At 38.6% G+C, this 25,037-nt stretch overlaps 1 protein-coding gene across 5 annotated transcripts in view; it reads left to right on the top strand.

Moving 5' to 3' along the window:
• Positions 1 to 25,037, top strand: part of LOC140734722 (actin nucleation-promoting factor WASL-like) — an 85,115-nt gene that overhangs the window by 39,465 nt on the left and 20,613 nt on the right. For all 5 annotated transcript variants that reach the window (XM_073059097.1, XM_073059098.1, XM_073059099.1 and 2 more), the window contains 7 exons: positions 5,447 to 5,581; positions 6,576 to 6,662; positions 9,639 to 9,735; positions 10,066 to 10,095; positions 22,356 to 22,521; positions 23,781 to 23,823; positions 24,706 to 24,859. In XM_073059097.1, the coding sequence (XP_072915198.1) occupies positions 5,447 to 5,581; positions 6,576 to 6,662; positions 9,639 to 9,735; positions 10,066 to 10,095; positions 22,356 to 22,521; positions 23,781 to 23,823; positions 24,706 to 24,859 (712 nt within the window). The remainder of the gene's footprint in view (positions 1 to 5,446; positions 5,582 to 6,575; positions 6,663 to 9,638; positions 9,736 to 10,065; positions 10,096 to 22,355; positions 22,522 to 23,780; positions 23,824 to 24,705; positions 24,860 to 25,037) is intronic.

Here is a 25,037-nt window from a genome sequence, read left to right on the forward strand (position 1 = left end):
GGAGTGGGCGTTCTGCAAAGATCACACCAAGAGCACAATGTGCAATGCTACAGTGGGTGGAAAAGAACACAAAGTTAACAGAAAAAGACCTACAGAAATCTCTAGAACTCGCTAAAGTCTCTGTTCATATGTCCACTAGAAGAAAATCTGAACAAGAATGGAAAGACATGACAGAGGGAACTATTGTTCTCCAAAATAAAATATAGTTCCACATCTCAAGTTTGCAAAATACCACCTGGATGTTCCAAAATGCTTCTGGGCCATTGTTCTGTGGGCAGATGAAGATAAATTTTGATAGAAATGCACAGTCTACGTTTGGAGGAAAAGAAGCACTGCACACCAGCACCGTTTAATTTCTTCCAGCAAAGTGCAAGACCATACACTTCCTGACACTGTATTGATTCTATCATTTCTTTACCTGATCTCCTACTCTGTATAAATCCAATTTAAGTTTCTCTTAAAACTACTTTCCCCATCACCTATCTTCATAGAGTCTGCAATCTTTGCAACAAATCCATTAATTTCATCATCCAGATTAATATTTAATGTAAAAAGAATCAGTCCCAACACAGATCTCTGTTGAACACCACTAGTCACCAGCAGCCAGCCAGAAAAGGCCCACTTTATTCCCACTTTTTGCCTCCTGCCAGTCAGCCACTGCTTTATCCATGCTAGAATCCCTGTAATACCATGGGCTCATAGCTTGTTATGCAGCATCATCTTTGGCACCTTGTCAAAGGCTTTCTGAAAATCCAAATACACAATATCAACCAATTCTCCTCTGACTATTCTGCTTTTTACTACTTCAAAGAATTCCAACAAATTTGGCAGGCAAGATTTTCCCTTGAGGAAGCCATGCTGGCTTCGGCCTATTTTTATCATATACCCTGAAACCACATTGTTAACAATTGACTCCCAAATCTTCCCAACCACTGAGGTCAGACTAACTTGGCCATAGTTTCTTCTGCCCCTCTCGTTTTTTGAAGAGTGGATTGTCATTTGTGATTTTCTATTCTTTTAGAACCATTCCAGAATCTCATGATTCTTGAAAGATCATTAGTAATGCCTCCACTATCTCTTCAGCTACCTCTTTCAGAACTCTGGGATGTAGATCATCTGGTATAGGTGACTTACCTACCTTCAGAACTTTCAGTTTCCCAAGAATCTTCTCCCAAGTAATGGCAACTTCTTACACTTCATCTCCCATGACATCTGGAACTTCCACCATACTGCTAGCGTCTTCCACACTGAAGACTGGTGTAAAATACTTAATTCAGTTTGTCTGCTATTTCCTTGTCCTTCATTACTGCCTCTCTAGCATTATTATCCAGTGTTCCAATATCCATTCTCGCCTCTCTTTTACACTTTATATATCTCAAGAAACTTTTGGTATCCTCTTTAATATTATTAGCTAGCTTACTTCTGTATTTCATCTTTACCTTAATTACTTGTTTAGTTGTTCTTTGTTAGTATTTGAAAGCTTCCCAATCCTCAAACTTCCCACGAATCTTTGCACTATTATATGCCCTCACTTGCTTTTATTTTGGTTTTGATTTCTCTTGTTAGCCATGGTTGTGTCATCTTTTGGGATGTATACATCCGTGTCTTTGAATTGCTTCCAGAAATTCCGACCATTGCTGCTCTGCCATCATCTCTGCCAGTGTTCTTTTCCAATCAATTCTGGCCAACTCACCTCTCATGCCTCTAATTCCCTTTACTCCACTGTAATACTGATACATCTGACTTTAGCTTCTCCTTCTCAAAATTTAAGGTGAATTCGATCATGTTATGATCACTTGTCCCGAAGAGTCTGTTTACCTTAAGCTCTCTAATCAATTCTGGTTCATTGCACAATACCCAATCCAGAATAGCTGATCCCCTAGTGGACTCAGCCATGAACTGCTCTAAAAAGCCATCTCGTAGGCATTCTAGAAACTCCCCCTCTTGGAATCCAGCACCAAGCTGATTTTTTCCAATCTACCTGCATATTGAAATTCTGCATGGCTATGTCAGGGTACCACCACTAATCTCAAGGTTAGTGGTCTGTCACCTGAAGCTTAATAGAAGCTGGATGATGCAACAAGACAGTGATCTGAAACACAAGAGTAAATTAACAACAGAATGGTTTAAAAAGACAATTAATGTTTTGGAAAGGTCAAGTCTCCAGACTTTAACCCAATTGAGTTGCTGTGTCATGACCTGAAGTGGGCTGTTCATACACGGTATTCCTGAATAATTGATAAACTGAAACAGTTTTGCATGGAGGAGTGGTCTAAAATTCCTCCTCATCGTTGTGCAAGTCTGATCAGCAGCTACGTTTGGAGGTTATTGCTACTCAAGGAGGTTTTACCGGGTTGTTAAATACAGGAGTTCACATACATTTTCCAGCCTGGACTGTGAATGATTAAACAATGTGTTCAATAAAGACACAAAAAGTACAATGGTTTGTTGTGTGCCTGTGTTTGTGTATTGAGTTGGATGAAGATCAGACCACATTTTGAGTAATTAATGCAGAAAACTAGGTAATTGCAAAGGGTTACAAACTTTTTTTTCTTGCAACAGGATTCTCTTTATAGACTACAGTTTGGCATTCAGCACTACCATTCTCGTAGAACTTATCAATAAGCTCAAGACCTTGCCTCAATACCTCCTCATGCAATTAGAACCTCTATTTCCTCAACTGCAAACCACAGTCAGTTCCGATTAGCAACATCATCTCCTCCACAATCTCCTTTAGCTCAGGTGTACCATGAGGCTGTGTGCTTAAACCCTGTTCTATTCACTTTGTACTTATGCCTGGAGGCTAAGCACAGCTCCAATGCTATATTTAAGTTTGATGACTAGCTGATGACCACTGTTGTTGACTGAATTATTAGTGGTGGCAAATCAGCATATAGGAGGAAGATTGAAAATCTGGCTGAATGGTGCCATGACAGCAACCTCTCGCTCAACTACACAGAGCAGTGTTGCAGGAAAGCAGCATCCTTCATCAAAGACCCCCACCACTCAGGACATGCTCCCTTCTTCCTGCTGCCATCAGGAAGAAGGTACTCAAGCCTCAGCTTCTACATCACCAGGTTCAGGAACAGTTATATCCCCTCAGCCATCAGGCTCTTGAACGAGTGGGGATAGCTTCACTCAACTTCGCCCCATCATTGAGCTGTTCCCACATCCTACTGACTCCCTTTCAAGGACCCTTAATATCATGTTCTCTATTGTGTATTTATTTATTTTCATTATCTTTTTTCTTTTTGTATTTGCAGAGTTTGTTGTCATTTGCATGCTGGTTAATTGTCCATCCTGTTGGGTGTGACATTTCATTGTTTCTATTATGTTTCTTGAATTTACTGAATATGCCCATAAGAAAATTAATCTTGGGTAGTATATATGTATTTTGATAATAAATTTACTTTGAATTTTGAACTTAAATAGGAACTAATTCCAATCATTGAAAATCTGATGGCATGACATTTTCCAAGTCATGAAGTGTGATTATTGGAGTATTTCTGTATTATTTATAATAACTTTTTAAAAAGCTGATCAGAGAAGTAGAATTTAAGAGATGCATCCGGTGTGTATATAAGAGTGTGTATGTGTGATTAGTGTATTGTTTTTGTTTTGTACAATTTTAGAGTGTAAAAAAGGAAAGGAGCACCATGCAAAAGTTTGGGCACCCCAAGAGATTTGAGCTCTCAGATAACTTTTACCAAGGTCTCAGACCTTCATTAGCTTGTCAGGGCTATGGCTTGTTCACAGTCATTGTTAAGAAAGGCCGGGTGATCCAAATTTCAAAATTTTATAAATACCCTGACTCCTGAAACCTTGTCCCAACAATCAGCAGCATGAGCTCCTCTAAGCAGCTGCCTCGCACTCTGAAAATTAAAATAAATGATGCCCACAAAGCAGGCTATAAGAAGATAGCAGAGTGTTTTCAAGTAGCCGTTTCCTCAGTTTGTAATGTAATTAGGAAATAGCAGTTAATGGGAATGGTGGAGGTCATATTGATGTCCGGAGGACCAAGAAAACTTTCTGAGAGAACTGCTCATAGGATTGCGAGAAAGGCAAATCAAAACCCCCTTTTGACTGCAAAAGACCTTCAGGAAGATTTAGCCAACTCTGGAGTGGTGGTGCACTGTTCTACTGTGCAGCAACACCTGCACAAATATGAGCTTCATGGAAGAGTCATCAGAAGAAAACCTTTCCTGCATCCTCACCACAAAATTCAGCATCAGAAGTTGGCAAAGGAACATCTAAACAAGGCTGATGCATTTTGGAAACAAGTCCTGTGGACTGATGAAGTTAAAATAGAACTTTTTGGCCGCAATGAGCAAAGGTATGTTTGGAGAAAAAAGGGTGCAGAATTTCATGAAAAGAACACCTCTCCAACTGTTAAGCACGGGGTGGATTAATCATGCTTTGGGCTTGTGTTGCAGCCAGTGACACAGGGAACATTTCACTGGTAAAGGGAAGAATGAATTCAATTAAATACCTACAAATTCTGGAAGCAAAAGAGGATGAAGATGAAAAGAGGATAGCTTCTGGATAATGATAGGATAATGATCCTAACCACACCTCAAAATCCATAATGGACTACCTCAAGAGGCGCAAGCTGAAGGTTTCGCCATGGCCCTCACAGTCCCCCAACCTAAACATCATTGAAAATCTGTGGATAGACCTCAAAAGAGCAGTGCATGCAAAACAGCCCAAGAATCTCACAGAACTGGAAGCTTTTTGCAAGGAAGAATGGATGAAAATACCCCAAACAAGAATTGAAAGACTCTTAGCTGGCTGCAGAAAGCGTTTACAAGCTGTGATACTGGCCAAAGGGGATACATACCTGGGAGAGTTCATTCTTAAGACTGGCTCAATCTTGATGCCATTATAAACTGTAGCTGCCTGCACATGGTCTTTGTCCCTCCATTCCCTGCCTCTTCATGTGTCTTATGTAGTATTTGATATTCTCACCATGGGGGGAAAAGACTCCACTATCTGCCGTATATATGCCTCTCATAATTTTATATATTTCTATCAAGTACTTCTACCTCTTCAACTTCTGATATTCCAGAGGAAGTGATCTGAAAGTCCAACTTCTCAAAGCTAAAACTGTCTATAATTTATAGGAGATACATTTTCATGATTTTGAAGTTGACTCCAGAGTATTTCAGTACTTAACACAAAACAATTTTTAATCTTACTATTAAAAAAGTGAAGTCCCAAACTTATTAAATAATTTTGAGTTCACAACTCAGTATCCTTCAATTAGGTCAGGGTTCCATTTATCAGGCAGTCATAACTGGAAATGCTGTATCCATATAAAGTCACATGAAATCAAACTGAAGTTTGTCTAACTCATAACACTTTGTTAACTTTATTAAGCTGCAATATTATTCAAATATTTCAAAATGTTCTAGCCTTACAAGGCATTGGTTTTATTTTGTTTTTCCAGACTCTCTCATCAGCTGTTGTTCAAGTATTTGCAGCAGAGCGGAGTTCTCACTGGGCAAAAAAATGTTGTGGAGTTGCCTGCCTTATCAAAGACAACCCACAAAGGTCTTACTTTATTCGAATATACGATATAAAGGTAAGATTCAAATCCCAGTCTTTTTCTGATGATTTTTCATTTCATCTAGTGATATAATAGGATGTACTTTTGACTTCAGCTTTGAGTTGGAAGACCTTGATCCTGACCTCTCTGATACTATTTCCACACACTAGAGAGATCAATTTGTATCTCATCTTTCCTGACTCTCAAGTTAAATGATACTGTTAGCAATGTTTTATTCACTGGTCATAACAACATTAGCCTTTTCACATTAGGTAACTTTTTTCAATCATGATCCTTAAACTATATCAATCATGTCTTTCCTTTCAAAGCTACTGTTGCCCTTCACCTTCATCCTGCCTGTAGCCTTTCATTCTATCTTCTCATCCTCCTTGGGAATATAACTTTGTATGGGTAATAGGAAAAAAAATTAGAAAGAAAGAAAAGTTTCTTATTTCCTTCATAAATGGGATCTGCTCTGACTCCTCTGATGTATTGCTTTGTCTTTACTCTTCTGTCAAAGCAGTAAACTGTGCCTTGTTAACTGTGCTTTCTTCCGTCATCCTTTACTAGCAAGCTTCCTCCCCATAAGTTTTTCGCAACAAGTCTTCCCTTGTGTTGAGTTACGGAATGATACACATTACATGAGCGTCTTCTTTTGTATCAGATTTCTCTTCATATGGGCTACCAATGTGAAATAATACAGGAAAGGGGGAAGGGAAGAAAGGAAATAGCCATATAGTGATGGGCATTAACTCACAATGTTGGCAAGTGTCAGTCAGCAGGATAGATTTGCAACAACAGTGGTGGGAAAACCTATTAACCTTCTTTGTTAACTTTGCTTCTTTCTTCACAAGTGCTGCCTGATCTATAGCATCCACTGTGTTTTATGTGGTTAACATTTACAACATGACCAGTATTTTTATTTTTATTACAATTGAAATTGGAGCCTCAAATTTGCATATTTTATCTGATCGTGTGATATTTCTTTACTCTGATTTTTTTTATTTTATAACTTTTGTTTTTGTTGTAGGATGGGAGACAAATTTGGGAACAAGAAATTTACAACAATTTTGTTTACAATCAGCCTCGACTATATTTCCATACGTTTATTGGTGATGTAAGTACTTTTATTATTTTTCAGTTTAATTTTGTGTTTCTGTCGAGTATCATCAATAAATAAGTAGTTGTAGGTTTTGAACTAACAAATTGACTTAAGTTAGGAATGTTACTAGTATGCAGAGGTTGACATTTCTTGTTGATCACTCAAAAGTTTCCTCACTACCAATGAAATTTGTCTCTTCCTGTGCTGGTTTAATAACCATTCACTGTAACTATTTTCATCTTCCAGTATTTTTCTGTATTCCATTCTTTTTTTTTGCTTTGTTTTAACTTAGTGTTTCCCTGAGCTGACATTATGTAAGAACTAGAATTTGCCGTCAGATGTGGAACCATTTGCTGTAATGATTTTAAACAATTATCTATAATATCTGCGAGCCCTTGGGCTTTTCTGATTCATTGTTTCAGCATACCTTCCAAGTGCAACCCTGGTATGCAGTTGCCAATATCACTGAACTGACTATACAGCCAATCAGCGTTGAAGTAACACAAGGATAAACTGATTAAACTGATCAGAGACATGGACCATGGTACTTAGGGAATTATGTGGAATAAATAAATACAGGTAGTCCCCGAGTTACGAACATCTGACTTAAGGATAACTCGTACTTACAAACCGAGGAAGGCGAACACAGTCCGCCATTTTAAGTCGTTGCTGTTGACACTGTGTTGAGTGTTTAACTTTGTATTTGGCTTAAAATTTTCTTAGTAAGATTCACCCTGACCCTGCTGACCACCCCCACCCCCCGTTCCGGTCGGTTGGTGGCACAGTGAGATCAGCGCTGGGCTGGAGAACGGAGTTTCCCGAGTTCGATCCAGTGATAGACCGTTCCCATGCCGGGTTGATGTCAATCCAGTGACTCCGTATCATCCGTGCTGGGTTGATGTCGAGCTTGCAACTCGACCTCGTAATAGAAAAAACACTGCCACCTCCAGTTTAAATTCCCACGCGGAATATCGTGGATGATCAAATACCCAAATCCAGCACAGCCCCCACTTGTCCCATTTGGCCTGTTTCAATGCGGTGGTCCTTAGGACCCTGCGGACCTCGGGAGCCGCCGCCCGCAGTGTTTCTGTTCTATTGATAGGAAGCAATTGCGATTGAAAATAAAGTGGAAATAATAAAGTGTTTGGAAAGAGGTGAAACACCATCGGTCATTGGAGAAGCGTTAGGCTACAGTCAGTCAACGATCGGAGCAGTTTTAAAGGATAACGGATAAAGTGAGAATAATGAAGCATTTGAAAGGTGCTGCCCTGATGAAAGCTACAATTATTACTAACACAGTGGTTTAATTATTGGAATACATAAGTTTCTTGAGTGTTTTATATGCATAGAAAGGTAAAATATGTACTATATATTAAGACAAACGTTTGACTAACGTTGACTAACTGACGCTAAGTAATACCGGATGTACTTGTTCCGACTTCCGTACAAATCCGACTTAAAGACGGACTCAGGAACGGAACTGGTACGTAACCCGGGCACTGCCTGTAGTTATGATTAGTAATGGTGATCATGAAATTACATGATAGTTTTAAAAATCCATCTGATTCATAAAAATAATTGTCCTTTGTCCTTCAGAAAAATAAGGCAGCTCATGTTTAGCTCCAAATCTAGCAATATGACACTTAACTGCTATCTCAATCCAATAAACCACTCACTTTAAAAAAAAATTTAAAGCAAGCTGCACTCCAAAAATCATGTCAAATACATTGTGAAAAGTCCAACACAATGCAGCATTCTCTTACTCAGTCATAAAGGGCTAATCACAAGAATAATTCCTAGTATTCTTGACATGGTACAATAAAGGAGATCCAGATTGTTCTGATGCTTCTGATCTCAACCAAAAGACTAGAACGAGAAACTTTCATGAGATTACTTGGAGTTATAGAAATGGTTCTGTCATTTTTTTAAAACTTAAGACAAGGGTTAAATATACAAACTAAGAGCAGGATAGGCTTCTCAAGATCATTGTTCCATTTAGTATGATCATGGCTGATATAATTCTAACAAAGTCACATTCCGTAACCTTATACTTTCATTACTTATCAAGTCTCTGTTTGCCTCTCTCCTTGAGAAATATTCTAAGACTGTTTCCACCAGCCTTCGAGCAAGAATTCCAAAAGCACATTCTTCTGACCCTCTCAAATGGCCACTCTCTTGTATTTAAACAATGACCCCTAGGTATCCTCTCCATATCTGTACTGTCAAGACCCTTTAGGGACTTGTATCTTTCAGTTTATTTCCTTTCTCATTTTTAACTTCAGTTAGTAGATTGTTCATTCTTACCTCATTGGATAATCTACACATTCTAATTATTGGTATGTTTCCTTTAAGTAAGGAGATCAATATTGTATTCAATAATCCAGATGTGGTCTTACCAGTGACCCATACATAAAGCATTAATTTACGATTGTACTCTATTCCTATAACAGTGGTATTTATTAGTTTTCCTAATTACTTGCTTTAGCCTACGTATTAGCCTTTATTGAATATTCACCAGGGTGCTCAGAGCTCCCAATTTTTCACCATTTAGATGAGATTTATTTTTCTTCACAAAATGAACAATTTCATATTTCTCACATTATACTCTGCCAGATCTTTGGCCATTCACTTGACCTATATCTATCTTTTGGAGTTGTTCTGATATCTTCACAATTCAATCCCCTATTTGGTCTTACTGTAAACTTTAACAACACCTTTATCCAAGTCCTTTCAAGAAATTGTAAAAAAAAATTAAGCCTGAGAAGCATCCTCTGTGGCTTATCATTCAATACATCTTTGCAACCAGAAAAAAAAAAGATCTATTTGTTCCTAGTTTTTTACCTGTTAGTCAGTCAATCTTCTGTCCACACCTAAAACTAGGTTACTGCTGCAGTTCCCTGTCCTTCGTCATTCATTGCACAGAGACCTAGAAAATATCATCGTTACTTATGTTCTTAACATCATTATTTATGTTTTGTAACCTCTTTTCAGACAAGTCAAATTGGACTTAATTTTGCAAATGAAGAAGAGGCAAGAAGATTTAGATATGCAGTAAATGACATAATTGGAAGACGACAAAGGAGAACTGGTATGCTAATTGAATTTTAAATGTATTTTTTTAAATGGCCCGTTGTATTTCTAATTCAGAGCTTCAACAGAGTGGGCTGTTTAAATACCTTTTAACATGTAATTTCACTACATGTTTTTCATTAGAATTGATGACTATTTAACATCTTTAGCCACTATATTGCTATATTTGTGTTATCCTGAGAAATTAATAAGTTAAATTTGTGTTTTAATGAGATAACCAAATAATGCTATATTGACTTAATGTACTTAGTATTTAATTTAAAAATGGGTTCAAATTTCAATTTTTTTTCTTGATTTCATTATACCTTCAATTTGTTTGTTTCAACAGAGAAAAGACGAGATCCACCACCTTTAAATGGTATGTATTTGACCTTGATGTTAATTAGATTAATTTCAGCTAAAGCAAAATGTTGCAAATGTTGGAAATTGAACTAAAAGTAGAAAATAATTGAAGAGAGAACCAAAACAGGCATGATAGATTTCTGATGTCGTCTCAGAACTGAAAGACATTGTAGCAGAAAATGCAAAAGTGATGGATCTAGGAAAGAGTGCAACTTAAAACCTTAAAACTGATTAAATGATTAAGTAAAGCTGTCAGACAAAATGATCTATCATTATAGTTTTCAGTTAACACTTGGATTTACCAACCTAATAATTGTCATAATCACTGTCGCTATATTTTTCCAGGCAATAAAATATGTCGGTAAATTATGTTTCCATTTCATATAACCATGTAACAATCACAGCACGGAAACAGGCCATCTCGGCCCTCCTAGTCCGTGCCGAACTCTTAATCTCACCTAGTCCCACCTACCCGCACTCAGCCCATAACCCTCCACTCCTTTCCTGTCCATATACCTATCCAATTTTACCTTAAATGACACAACTGAACTGGCCTCTACTACTTCTACAGGAAGCTCATTCCACACAGCTATCACTCTCTGAGTAAAGAAATACCCCCTAGTGTTTCGCTTAAACTTTTGCCCCCTAACTCTCAAATCATGTCCTCTCGTTTGAATCTCCCCTACTCTCAATGGAAACAGCCTATTCACGTCAACTCTATCTATCCCTCTCAACATTTTAAATACCTTGATCAAATCCCCCCCCCCAACCTTCTACGCTCCAATGAATAGAGACCTAACTTGTTCGACCTTTCTCTGTAACTTAAGTGCTGAAACCCAGGTAACATCCTAGTAAATCGTCTCTGCACTCTAATTTATTGATATCTTTCCTATTATTCGGTGACCAGAACTGTACACAATATTCCAGATTTGGCCTTACCAGTGCCTTGTACAATTTTAACATTACATCCCAACTTCTGTACTCAATGCTCTGATTTATAAAGGCCAGCGTTCCAAAAGCCTTCTTCACCACCCTATCTACATGAGACTCCACCTTCAGGGAACTATGCACCGTTATTCCTAGATCTCTCTGTTCCACTGCATTTCTCAATGCCCTACCATTTACCCTGTATGTTCTATTTGGATTATTCCTGCCAAAATGTAGAACCTCACACTTCTCAGCATTAAACTCCATCTGCCAACGTTCAGCCCATTCTTCTAACCGGCATAAATCTCCCTGCAAGCTTTGAAAACCCACCTCATTATCCACAACACCTCCTACCTTAGTATCATCGGCATACATACTAATCCAATTTACCACCCCATCATCCAGATCATTTATGTATATTACAAACAACATTGGGCCCAAAACAGATCCCTGAGGCACCCCGCTAGTCACCGGCCTCCATCCCGATAATCAATTATCCACCACTACTCTCTGGCATCTCCCATCTAGCCACTGTTGAATCCATTTTATTACTCCAGCATTAATACCTAACAACTGAACCTTCTTAACTAACCTTCCATGTGGAACTTTGTCAAAGGCCTTGCTGAAGTCCATATAGACTACATCCACTGCCTTACCCTCGTCAGCATTCCTCGTAACTTCTTCAAAAAATTCAATAAGGTTTGTCAAACATGACCTTCCACGCACAAATCCATGCTGGCTACTCCTAATCAGATCCTGTCTATCCAGATAATTATAAATACTATCTCTAAGAATTCTTTCCATTAATTTACCCACCACTGATGTCAAACTGACAGGTCTATAATTGCCAGGCTTTCTTCTAGAACCCTTTTTAAACAATGGAACCACGTGAGCAATACGCCAATCCTCCGGCACAATCCCCGTTTCTAATGACATCTGAAAGATCTCTGTCAGAGCTCCTGCTATCTCTACACAAACTTCCCTTAAGGTCCTGGGGAATATCCTGTCAGGATCCGGAGATTGATCCACTTTTAAATTTCTTAAAAGCACCAGTACGTCCACCTCTTTAATTGTCATAGGTTCCATAACTTCCTTACTTGTTTCCCACACCTTACACATTTCAATATCCTTCTCCTTAGTGAATACCGAAGAGAAGAAATCGTTCAAAATCTCTCCCATCTCCCTCGGCTCCACACATAGCTGACCACCCTGATTCTCTAAGGGACCAATTTTATCCCTCACTATCCTCTTGCTTTTAATATAACTGTAGAAACCTTTCGGATTTACTTCCACCTTATTTGCCAAACCAAACTCGTATCTTCTTTTAGCTTTTCTAATCTCTTTCTTAAGATTCCTTTTACATTCTTTATATTCCTCGAGCAATTCCTTTACTTCATGCTGCCTATATCTATTGTAGACATCCGTCTTTTTCCGAACCAATTTTCTAATATCCCTTGAAAACCATGGCGCTTTCAAACCTTTAACCTTTCCTTTCAACCTAACAGGAACGTAAAGATTCTGTACCCTCATAATTTCACCCTTAAATGACCTCCATTTCTCTATTACATCCTTCCCATAAAACAACTTGACCCAATCCACTCTCTCTAAATCCCTTCGCATCTTCTCAAAGTTAGCCTTTCTCCAATCAAAAATCTCAACTCTAGGTCCAGTCCTGTCCTCCATAATTATATTGAAGCTAATGCTATTGTGATCACTGGACCCGAAGTGCTCCCCAACACATACATCTGTCAGCTGACCTATCGCATTCCCTAACAGGAGATCCAACACTGCCCCATCTCTAGTCGGTACTTCTATGTATTGTTGGAAAAAACTATCCTGCACACATTTCACAAACTCTAAACCATCCAGCTCTTTTACAGAATGAGCTTCCCAATCTATGTGTGGAAAATTAAAATCTCCCACAATCACCACCTTGTGTTTACTACAAATATCTGCTATCTCCTTACACATTTGCTCTTCCAACTCACACTCCCCATTAGGTGGCCTATAATACACTCCTATCAGTGTTACTACACCTTTCCCATTCCTCAATTCCACCCAAATAGCCTCCCTAGAGGAGCTCTGTAATCTATCCTTCCAAAGCACCACCATAAGATTTTCTCGGACAAGCAATGCAACACCTCCTCCTCTGGCCCCTCCTACTCTATCACACCTGAAGCAACTAAATCCAGGAATATTTAGTTGCCAATCACACCCTTCCTGCAACCATGTTTCACTAATAGCTACAACATCATAATTCCAGGTATCAATCCACGCTTTAAGTTCATCCACCTTTCTTACAATGCTCCTAGCATTAAAATAGATACGTTTAAGATTCTCTCCACCTCCTCCTCTCTTTTCATCCCTAACAATGCATTCAAATTTATTATCCTTTCTTCTCCCCTACATCTTCGGGCTGAGCGCATCCCTTCTCCATCACCTGCCTTTCCTCCCTCACACACTGTCTACTTACTTGCTCTACTGGTGAACTAACCTCCTCTCCCATAGTTTCCTCAAATTGATTCCCGCCCCCCCATCTTACTAGTTTAAAGTCTGCCCTGTAGCCCTAGCAAACCTCCCCGCTAGGATATTGGTCCCCCCAGGATTCAAGTGTAACCCGTCCTTCTTGAACAGGTCACGCCTGCCCCAGAAGAGGTCCCAATGATCCAGAAACTTGAATCCCTGCCCCCTGCTCCAATCCTTCAGCCACGCATTCATCCTCCACCTAATTCCATTCCTACTCTCACTGTTGCATGGCACAGGCAGTAATCCCGAGATTACTACCTTTGTGGTCCTTCTTCTTAACTGCCTTCCTAACTCCCTATACTCTCGTTTCAGGACCTCTTCCCCTTTCCTACCTATGTCATTGGTACCTACATGTACCACGACCTCTGGCTCCTCACCCTCCCACTTCCGGATATCTTGGACGCGATCAGAAACGTCCCGAACCCTGGCACCAGGGAGGCAAACTACCATCCAGGACTCCCGATCAGCTCCTCTGAACCCCTGACTATCAAGTCCCCTATTACTATGGTCCTCTTTCTTCTATCCCTACCCTTCTGAGCTACAGGGCCGTCCTCTGTGCTGGAGGCCCGGCCACTGTCACTTCCTCCAGGTAGGCTGTCCCCCCCAACAGTACTCAAACATGAGTACTTATTGTCAAGGGGTACAGCCACTGGGGTACTCTCTAGTACCTGCCTCTTCCCCTTCCTGTCCGTGACCCACCTATCTGCCTCCCGTGGCCCTGGAGTGACCACCTGCCTGTAACTCCTGTCTATCACCTCCTCACTCTCCCTGACCAGGCGAAGGTCATCGAGCTGCAGCTCCAGTTCCCTAACTCGGTCCCTCAGGAGCTGCAGTTCGGCGCACCTGGCACAGATGTGGACGTCCGGGAGGCTTGGAGACTCCAGGATCTCCCACATCCGACACCGAGAACAACAAGCTGCCCTCACACTCATACTTCCCGAATAACTGAAAATAACAAGGAGAAATAAAAGATAAGCCTACTGTGCCCTCTTCTGCCTAAGCCCTCTGAGCCCAAGCCCTACACTCTGCTCCTGGCTCACTCCGCTGCCTGCAAACGAAGCTGCCCGCTGCTTAAGGCTGCGTTCTTTTTATATCTTCCCTCCTTCCCAGGCCTCCTTCACGCGCCTGCGCAGTCCGGCCTCTCAGAACTCCAATCTGAGAAGCAATTTGAAAATGGCCGCCGCCGCACTTCCTCTCAAAGCCTCGCTGTCTTCTTCCAAAAGAGAAGACATAGATTTCTCCAAATCTATTTGTTTTTGTCTCATTGCTATTACTTTGTGCCTTGCATTATTGTTTCCCTACTGCCCTGCCACTTTATCACTGACTTCTTACAGTTCTGATGAAAGTTTGTCGATCTGAAATGTAATGTTGCCTTACTTATTACTCATTCTGCCTTACTTGACTATTTCAAACATCAGCTGTGTTTTGCCTTCGGAGACAAAAAGACAGATGGTGTTCACAGCAAGTGGAAATGAAAGATGCATTGTATTTTTGATGCAAAATATTCTGCACCAATTTGATCAGGCCTGTTTCAACTGCACCTCCCAATTGACCACAAGAAGACAAGAGTACCATGGGAACATCTCCAACTGAAGGATCTCCTTCGAGGTCACTCACCAACGTGGTTTTAAAGTATATTGCTTGTCCTTCATCGTCTAGTCCCTGGAATACCTTACCTGCAGTATTGTGGGAGCATCCTGACTGGAAATTAGTTAGACTGTCACACCACTTTCTGAAGCACAGTTAAAGACACCTGGGTCCTGGACAATGAATGAATGAATAAATAAATAAATAAAAACTGCTATGACCTGGAAGAAGGCCATTTGTCCCACCATCTGTAACTGGCAATATCTAAGAGCAGTCTCACAACCCTGTCCTGTCTCCCAAATCTCGAATTTTTTCTTTTGCCTTTCAGGTACTTGGCTAAATCAGTGTTGATCTTTACAATAGATTCTTCTCTACCCCTGCCTATGTATTACAGACCTTATCCACTTACGACATTAGATTTCCTTCATGTGACTTCTGGCTCTTTTGCTTGTCTCCCTCATGTATCCTGGTTCTTGACCTTTTTTTCACCACTGAAGTTACATTTTCCTCTATCTCCTTTCCTAATTTTAATTGCCTTTCATCAGATCCCTCAGTAAATGATTCTTCATGATTTCCTTGAATCTTGTGTTTCTATTTATAAAGCTCAAGGTCCTATGTTTCTCAGTTTTTCTAATCCTTTTAGAACAGTGCTCTTCAGTTTACACCATCTCCTTTTGTTATTCCTACAAAAGTGTAACACCACATTTCTCAACATTGAATTTTTCTTGCTCCTTCTCTGCCCATCCAGCCTGTCTGTTATCTCCTTGAAGTCATTCACTACTCCCCTCACTATTCTGATGGAAACCAGAGCACCAAAGTAGATGGTAAGAAACGGTATTAAGCCCACACGGTACAAAGACAGGAATCAAAAGAATGAGCATGTTGGGAATAATGTTTTGAGCTGTATTTATTTCAGTGCAAAAAGTATTGTATGAGATTAGAGCATGGATTGGCATGGGAAATTATGACTTTGTAGCCATTAGTGAGAATTGGTTACAAGTGTGGCAGGACTAGTAGCTCAATGTTCTGAGGTTCTACTGTTTTAGATACAATAGAGAGGAATTAAAGTGGGAGAAGCGGTATTACTAGACAGGGAAAACGTCACAGCAGTACTCAGACAGGACAGACTTGGAGAACTTATCTACTGAGGCTAGATGGGTGAAACAAGAATAAGAAAGGGATGACCACGTTAATCAGATTATATGATAGATCACCCAATAGTCAGGAACAAATTTGTAGAAAGATCAGACTGTTGCATGAAGACCATAAGACAAAGGAGCAGAAGTCGGCCATTCGGCCCATTGAGTGTGCTCCGCCATTTCATCATGAGCTGATCCAATCTCCCCTTTAGACCCATTCCCCTGCCTTCTCACCATAACCTTTGATGCCCTGACTACTCAGATACTTATCAATCTCTGCCTTAAATACACCCAATGACTTGGTCTCCACTGCCGCCCGTGGCAACAAATTCCATAGATTCACCACTCTCTGGCTAAAAGCATTTTTTCACATCTCTGTTCTGAATGGGTGCCCCGCAGTCCTCATTTTTTTGGTATACAGTGAAATTTCTAATGCCAATGCACAAGATCATGAAACTGGCTTTGTATTGGATTTGGAATCCAATATATAGAATCACAAATGTATCTCATCAAGTCCACGTTAACCTTAGACACAAAAATAACTTGGAATGTATTATGCCATAGAAATAGCCTTCAGTATTGAAGATCCTAACATTTCAGTTTGGGATCTTGTCAAACAGTGACCAATACTTCATGATTTTGCTGTTATTTTCAATATTCAGATTTTCATGCAAAGACGCAAGCTATACGTACAAATAAATTTCTAATCTATTTCCAGCATTATAAAAGCTTACCCGTTAACTGAAGAGTATCTGGAACAGGCCAGTCTTCTGAAAGCATAAGGTTGTGATAGTATGTGATTTTTAACTTCCCACATTGTAAAAGGGTTGATGGATAGAGTTTGCCAAATATGTTCAGGAAAGTTTCCTTAATGTATAGAGGTCCCAACTAGAGAGAATGTGATACTGGATCCCCTATCAGGGAATGAAACAGGACACATGACAGGTTATGTGTAGGTGAAAACCTTGGAACTGGTGATCATAATGCCTTTAGTTTCAAGGTAATTATGGGGAAGAATAGGTGTGGTCCTCTGGTTGAAATTCTGATCTGAAGAAAGGCCAATTTTGATGTTTTCAGAAAGGATCTGGCAAGTGTGGATTGGGGTAGGTTGTTTTCTGGTGGGAGGCTAAAGAGAAATATTGAGAGTACAGTGTTTGTATGTTCCTGTCAGAATAAAAAACAAGGCTAACAAAATTAGGGAACCTTGGTGTTCAGGAGATATTGAGGCCTTGGTCAAGAAGAAAAAGGTGCATAGCAGGCATAGCCAGTAAGGAACAAATGGGGTACTTAAGCATAAAACTGCAAGAGAACTCTAAGAATCAGGATCAGGTTTATTATCACTGGCATATGACGTGAAATTTGTTGACTTAGCAGCAGCAGTTTAATGCAATACTTAATCTAGCAGAGAGAGAAAAAATAAATAATAAATAAAATAAAGCAATAATAAATAAGTAAATCAATTATGTATATTGAATAGATTATTAGAAAATGTGCAAAAACAGAAATACTGTATATTAAAGAAGTGAGGTAGTGACCAAAGCTTCAAAGTCCATTTAGGAATCGGATGGCAGAGGGGAAGAAGCTGTTTCTAAATCGCTGAGTGTGTGCCTTCAGGCTTCTGTATCTCCCTGGTGGTAAAAGTGAGAAAAGTGCATGCCCTGAGTGCTGGAGGTCTTTAATAATGGACACTGCCTTTTTGAGACACACCGCTTCCTAAAGATGTCCTGGGTACTTTGTAGGCTAGTGCCCAAGTTGGAGCTGACTATATTTACAACCTTCTGCAGCTTCTTTCAGTCCTGTGCAGTATCCCCTCCATACCAGACAGTGATGCAGCCTGTCGGAATGCTTTCCACGGTACAACTATAGAAGTTTCTGAACATATTTGTTGACATGTCATCAAGGGAGCTAAAAGAAGACATGAGGCTGCACTAGCAAGCAAGGTGAAGGAGAATCCCAAGGGCTTCTACACATATATTAAAAGCAAAAGATAGCTATGAAGAAAAAGGTGCATAGCAGGTACAGCCAGTAAGGAACAAATGAAGCACTTAAGCATAAAACTGCAAGAGTACACTTAAAAAAGAAATCAGCAGGATTAAAAGAAGAAATGGCTTTCTAGCAAACAGGTGAAGGAGAATTCCAAGGGCTTGTACAGATTTATTAAGAGGCAAAAGGAGAGAAAGGGATAAAATCAGTCTTCTTGAAGATCAGATTGGTCATTTGTACTTGGAGCTGAAAGAAGTCGGGGAGATCTTGAATTGATTTTTTGCATCTGTATTTTTTCAGACACAGTGCCCATAGAAGTGTGGTAAAACAGCTGTGAGGTCATAGACTGTATATGGATCACAGAGGAGCAGGTGTTTGCTGTATTGAGGCAAATTAGGGTGGATAAATCCCCAGGTCTTGACAAACTGTTCCTTCAGACCTTGTAGGGAAATTATAGGTCAGTGAACTTGCTATCAGTAGTGGGTAAGTTCTTGGAAGATATTAGACCATAAGGCATAGGAGCAGAATCAGGCCATCTGGCCCATCGAATCTGGTCTGCCATTCAATCATGGCTGATCCTTTTTTCAATCTCCTCCTCAACCCCAGTTCACGACCTTCTCCCTGTAACCTTTGATGCCATGTCCAATCAAGAACCTATCAATTACTGCCTTAAATACGCCAAACGACCTGGCATCCACAGCAGCATTGTGGCAAAAAATTCACCACCCTTTCTCTGCATCTCTGTTTTGAAAGGATGCCCTTTTATCCTGAGGATGTGCCCTCTTGTCCTAGACTCTCCCACCATGGGAAACTAAATAGGCCTTTCAACATTCGAAAAGTTTCAATGAGATCCCCCCTCATCCTTCTGAATTCCAGCGAGTACAGACCCAGAGCCATCAAATGTTCCGCATATGATAACCCTTTGATTCCTGTAAGCTCCTGGATATTCTAAGTCATTGGGTATCTATAGGTGTTGGGTGCTTTGTGTATGTTAGGTTAGAGTTTTTTTGAGGAAATTAAAGTTAATAAAGGAAGGATAATGGGTGTTGTTTACATGGACTTTAGCAAGGCCTTTGACAAGGTCTAGCATGGGAGGTTGGTCAAGAAGGTTCAGAGAAATTTGTGGTTGACACCGACATTCCGGCATAATGTTCCACTCGTGACTGTGTCTGCATTCTTGACTCATTGTAGGGAATTGTCTCAGAGAGAATGGCTTATCACACTCTGAACAGCTTTGACAATCAGTTTTTTTTAAACTTGTAAAGCACTGGATGATAGTCACACACTATTTAAAAAGCTCAAAATAAATGAATTGAAAAATTACTTCCCAGCAAGCAATTTCTCCTATTCAGTGAATCAAGACTGTTCTGCTTATATCAGTTCCAGAGAATATTTGTCAGGTAATCTTCCTGGTTCTGAAACTTGGAAGCCTTTATAAGTTTATGCTGTTACATAGGACTTCATGAACAACATAATTGATGGTGTGGCACAACATACCATTACCCATGCTAGATACTGGGACTTCCTTGGGGGAAACACAGATAAGTTCATTTCTTGGCACTGGCAGCAGGGTGACAGCTCTCCTTCATTAAATGCAGCACCATCAAGGGACAAGTAGTTCAATTAAACTAGAAGCAAATGGGGTTCTATTTTGTGGTTTGGATCAATCAAAAAATAGATAAGCTAGTATGTATCAGATATGGCGAAATTTTACACCTTTCTCGTGGAGGTGTAAATGCAAGTCATAATGGGGAAATTATCAGGGTGTAAAAAAGTGTAATCATAAAAGCACATGTTCATAGACTACAGAACAGTCCAAAATTTCCTGAGAAAAGTAATTAGAAGATCCAAACACCCCCTAATGTCACTACACGTTATTATTTACTAATGAAGGTATTACTTTTTTTAGGTAATGATCTAGCTAGGTTGCGGTCAGCTGAAGCTCCATAAGCATGTGATGAGGAACTGCTGGGTACTTATTCTTGCAGAATTGTGGCTCCAGGTCAATATCCTATGCACGGTCAATATTTAGGCCATGCCACTCGGGCTGTGTATGTGTAACGGTTGGTACTGTGTTTTGTACCTTGGTCCTGGAGGAATGCTGTTTTGTTTGGCAGTATCATGTGTATGTTTGACAATTCAACTTGAACTTGAAAGTGCATTGCTTTTTATTTTAAGGTTAGCTTTGTGGAATCACTGAATCCAATCAGCAAACCTCAAGTTTGTCAGTACAAATTTGTAAATATTATGTGATTACACAGTCTGTGGCCATTTTATTAGATACACCTGCTCATTAATGCAAATACCTATCAGCCTATCATGTGGCAGCAACTCACTGCATAAAAGCATGGTCAAGTGGTTCAGTTGTTCAGCCCAAACATCAGAATAGGGAAGAATTGTGATCTCAGTGACCTTGACCATGGAATGATTGTTGGTGCCCGATGGAGTGATTAAGTATTTCAGAAACTGCTAATCTCCTGGGATTTACACACACACAACAATCTCTGGACTTCACAGAGAATGGTGTGTAAAGCAAAATAATATCTCGTGAATGGTAGTTCTGTGGGCTAGAAAGCCTTGTTAATGAGAGAGATCAGAGGAGAATGGCCAGACTGCTTCAAGCTTATAGGAAGGCGACCATAATTCAAATTTCCCAATGTTACAACAGTGGTTTGCAGAAGAGAATCCCTGAACGCAAAATTTCGAACCTTGAAGTGGATGGGTTATAGCAGCAGAAGAGCATAACTATGCTCTTGCACTTCTTTGCACTTCTTCACTTTATTTGGTATAAAAGATACTTAATAAAGTGGTCACTGAATGTAGATTTATTTTTTTAATGATAGCTAAACAATGATACTTGAATTGCTCAAATGCTTAAATGTGATTTGTCAGAATATTTTGAGCATGGTGGTTGCAAACCCAACATTTCTGGATTTCACAGTCGATATTTTTCATAAATGTTTGATAGGTGTTGAGCCTTCTTGCCCCTAGTGCTTCAGAAATTACTTTTGGAGTTATTTTGTTAATTGAGATCCCATCTTTTAATTGATTGCACTCCCAAGGTCACATTGGAACATTTTGTAATTTAAGTGACATGGACCAGAAAAGCTGCTTTCAGAGTAGAATAATCTGATAAGTTTAAAATAGTATTTTGTAAAGTAATGTGGGCCATGTACTATAATGGCATTTCTTTGGTTCAGATGCCAACAAAATAGTCTGTTTTTTTCCAACAAAGGCATATTTTAATTTTGGTGTTACTAAGTGTTTCACATTTTCTTTTTCCAAATTATAACCTATCACAACCTTGTCTGAACGCTCTGATTTTTTTTTTCATTTTATTTACTGAATAAAGGCATTGGTTAATGATAGGGGAAAATTCATTACTTAAGTTTCTATTGCTTTGTTTGAGGCAAATAGTGAATTAAAATATGACATCTATCTCACATATGCAGAAGAACAGATCTAAGTTGAAAGGTATGTTTTAAATCCATTGTTTTCAGTGCAATTATACATTTTTATCTCTTCACCAATTGTGAAGAAATTTCAAGTGCAGTTTGTTTGTATTGGAAAACATTTTTGTATGATCTGTACTGAATTTGAATCGTCACTGTTGTATTACTAACCAAAAGTTGTAGCACATAAATGCTTGGCCTCTTTAAGAGGAAAAATGAATAGTTCTGATTTAAAAGAAAAAGTCTATAGAGTTAAAATTGTTATATGTAGAGAAGTTAGTTACTGATAAACTTCCCTTTTGGCACCTTCCCTTGCAAGCAACCGCTATCCCTTTACTACCTCCCTTTCCTCTGTCACAGTCGTTAGAGATTGGCGATTAAAACAACAGTATAATATAGTGAACATTTGTTCACAATAGTCTTCCTTATATTAAGGAGATCATGCACAGATTACTGACTTCTATGCAGGTCATGCCAAGGCAATGTGGTTCAGATGGTAAGCCAAGACACTAAAATTGAAAAATAGATCACTCAAGAAAGATTAGAATCTGGAAAGAATGAATTTGATTATCAGTGGACTGTTAAGTCAACAAAGGAAGTATGGGCATGGAAACTAGGAATCAGTGAGCAAATGAATAATTTTTGTCTCATTTTTTTCTTAGGGCCTTCTCTTCCTATGGCTACAGTAGATATTAAGAATCCAGAAATTACCAATGTTCGATATAGTTCACAAATTAATAATTTTGTATATAACAAAGATAAGAAGAAAACAAAAGGTAAAAAGAAGAAATTGACTAAGGCGGACATTGGCACACCAAGTAACTTCCAGTAAGCGTTCTTGATAGTTCAGTACAAACAAATGACTTATTAAAAATTCCTTTGTGTGTTAATCTCATTTTTACCCAATTGTTCTCTGTGAACTAATGGCTTATCGATTAAAATCTTAAGTTTTCCAACTGAAAATTTCAGACTTGTAAAACTGGAAAGCGATTCTGTGATTCATACACTGAACAGTTTGTTTTGTATAATTCTCCATTCTTACCTCAAATTTTCTACTTGCAAAATACTTGCAGCACATTAAACGTGTGAACATCTTGTTGGTAGTTTCTTAAAAGAATGGTTGATTTATAAAAGTTGATTTATATAAAGTTTAAGTTAATATGCATGAATGTGAGAGAATTAACAGCATTGTTGTGGATGGCCTTTAATGGAATACCATGTCTAAAGTTTTAACTACTGTTGCAATTAAATGTACACAAAACAATTACTGTAGATTGTTTCAAATAAAAACGAATTCTTGATTTTTATCTTTGTCCCTTTCAACACTCAAAATTAGCTATGTTGTGTACATATTGATGGGTTGTATTTCTTTCTATTTTTGCTATTTATATGTACACCAGTTATATCACTAGATACTGGTACAAGGTATCTACTCCCTTAATGATAAGGTGACACTATGTTATTTTTAAAAGAGAAAATTTAAATTAATAATAGTGTAACAAATGATGTGTATAAATCTCTTGGGTCGTTTATAACTATGTTCTTTATGTAATTTTTGACTACGGCTTCTCTGGTTATTGGCTGGGGCCCACAAAAATTATGGCATCTCTAATACTTTAATTCTTTTCTTTATATTAAAAGCATAGTTATTTAATCAGCTGTGTGGAAATCTCAGTAAAAACAAACCCTTTTGCAACCTTTATAATTTGTTGTCTAATGAATCATTCATTCCATGGTTTTCTTCTATAATGAGACCCTAGGAAATCTATTAATAAAGTATTTGTAACTATTTTCTTTAGACATTTGAATAAGGTAAATGTAAAATTCTTGATACTTGCAAATATTTTAAATATTACAAAGAAACACAATCCTTGCACTTAACTTTGAAAATTCATTGCACTGAAATTAAGGAAAAGCAAGTTGTGAATTGGTGTTGTATCTAAATGCTTTGTTTGAAACCATAACAAAGTAATCCTGTAATTTTTTTTAACACTTTACTAAATTTTAAAAGCACCTTTTTTTAAAAATTAACTTTAGGATTTTTTTAATAGAAATTTGGATAAGATCTATATTTGTTTTATTTATAGGCATATAGGACATGTTGGCTGGGACCCAAACACGGGTTTTGATGTAAGTAAAAATAGTCTTATTTTGAGGTCATCGGTAGAATAATGAAGCTATTCGACTCTACTTTCAAATAGAAAAAGCACAGTTTTATAAATTTGGTGTGTGCTTCATTGCCAATGTGTGGACAAATATGCTGCAAAAGTGCTTAACCCTTCCCTCCATGAAATAGTTCACGTGGGAAGAATGTTTTGGAAAATGAGATCTGTTGTTGTCTGCCATCTGCCTCCATTGCAAGAATTGCAGAATCATCCTTTAGATCAAGGTTCCCCAACCTTTTTATGCCATGGACCCCCATCATTAACTGAGGGATCTGTGGACCCCAGGTTAAAAAATATTATTGTGCATATATATGAATGTCCTTAAGTTGGGCATTAGTAATCAGGGACAGCTTATACTGCTTTGCTTTATTAGTTTTAAATTTCAATTACGAATAAAGCACTACATTTTTATAAAGCTTCCTTTCCTATTTGTTTGGTTCTTATGGTCCTATCCATATTGCTAATTATATAGACAGTTATAGGGTGTGATATGTGCATTGAACACTAAATATTGTTTAGGAATACAAGCTCAGATTTGGGAAAGAATGAGGTTGAGGCCAAGTGACATTGGGATACTTCATATAAAAATTAGATTGGGATACTTCATATAAAAATCAATCATTGCAAAACCCATCTAAGAATTGGATGAAGAGTTGTAATCATAACTGAATGAATGCTTTTTGATGATGATCATGCAATGTAGTTGAGCAGAACTTTTTTTTAATCCACATAGCAAGTGTTCAGACACTGCCTTCATTGGGACTTGAAATGTATTTTCCTTTATATGCAGTTTCTATTGAATCAACTTTAACTGATGCTGAAGTGTTTATGTTGGTTTTGCTTACAGCTGAATAATCTGGATCCGGAATTAAAACATCTGTTTGACATGTGTGGCATTTCTGAGTCACAGCTCAAGGACAAAGAAACATCAAAAATTATATATGATTTTATAGAAAAAAAGGGAGGAGTTGAAGCTGTGAAAAATGAGCTGCGTAGACAGGGTAAGTTAATTTCCACATTTCTTATTCTTTGAGTAAACTTTTGGTTGATGTTGAAATTAGTGATGCTGAAATCCAAAAGGTTAGTTTATTCTTTGAGCTACTTTTAAATTATTCTTGTGACTTTTGCATTTTTGGGTGCAAAATGATCAAGCGATTTCTTCCAATTCATCTTCAACCT

Source organism: Hemitrygon akajei, chromosome 10 (genome assembly GCF_048418815.1).
Source record: "Hemitrygon akajei chromosome 10, sHemAka1.3, whole genome shotgun sequence".
Lineage (NCBI taxonomy): Eukaryota > Metazoa > Chordata > Chondrichthyes > Myliobatiformes > Dasyatidae > Hemitrygon > Hemitrygon akajei.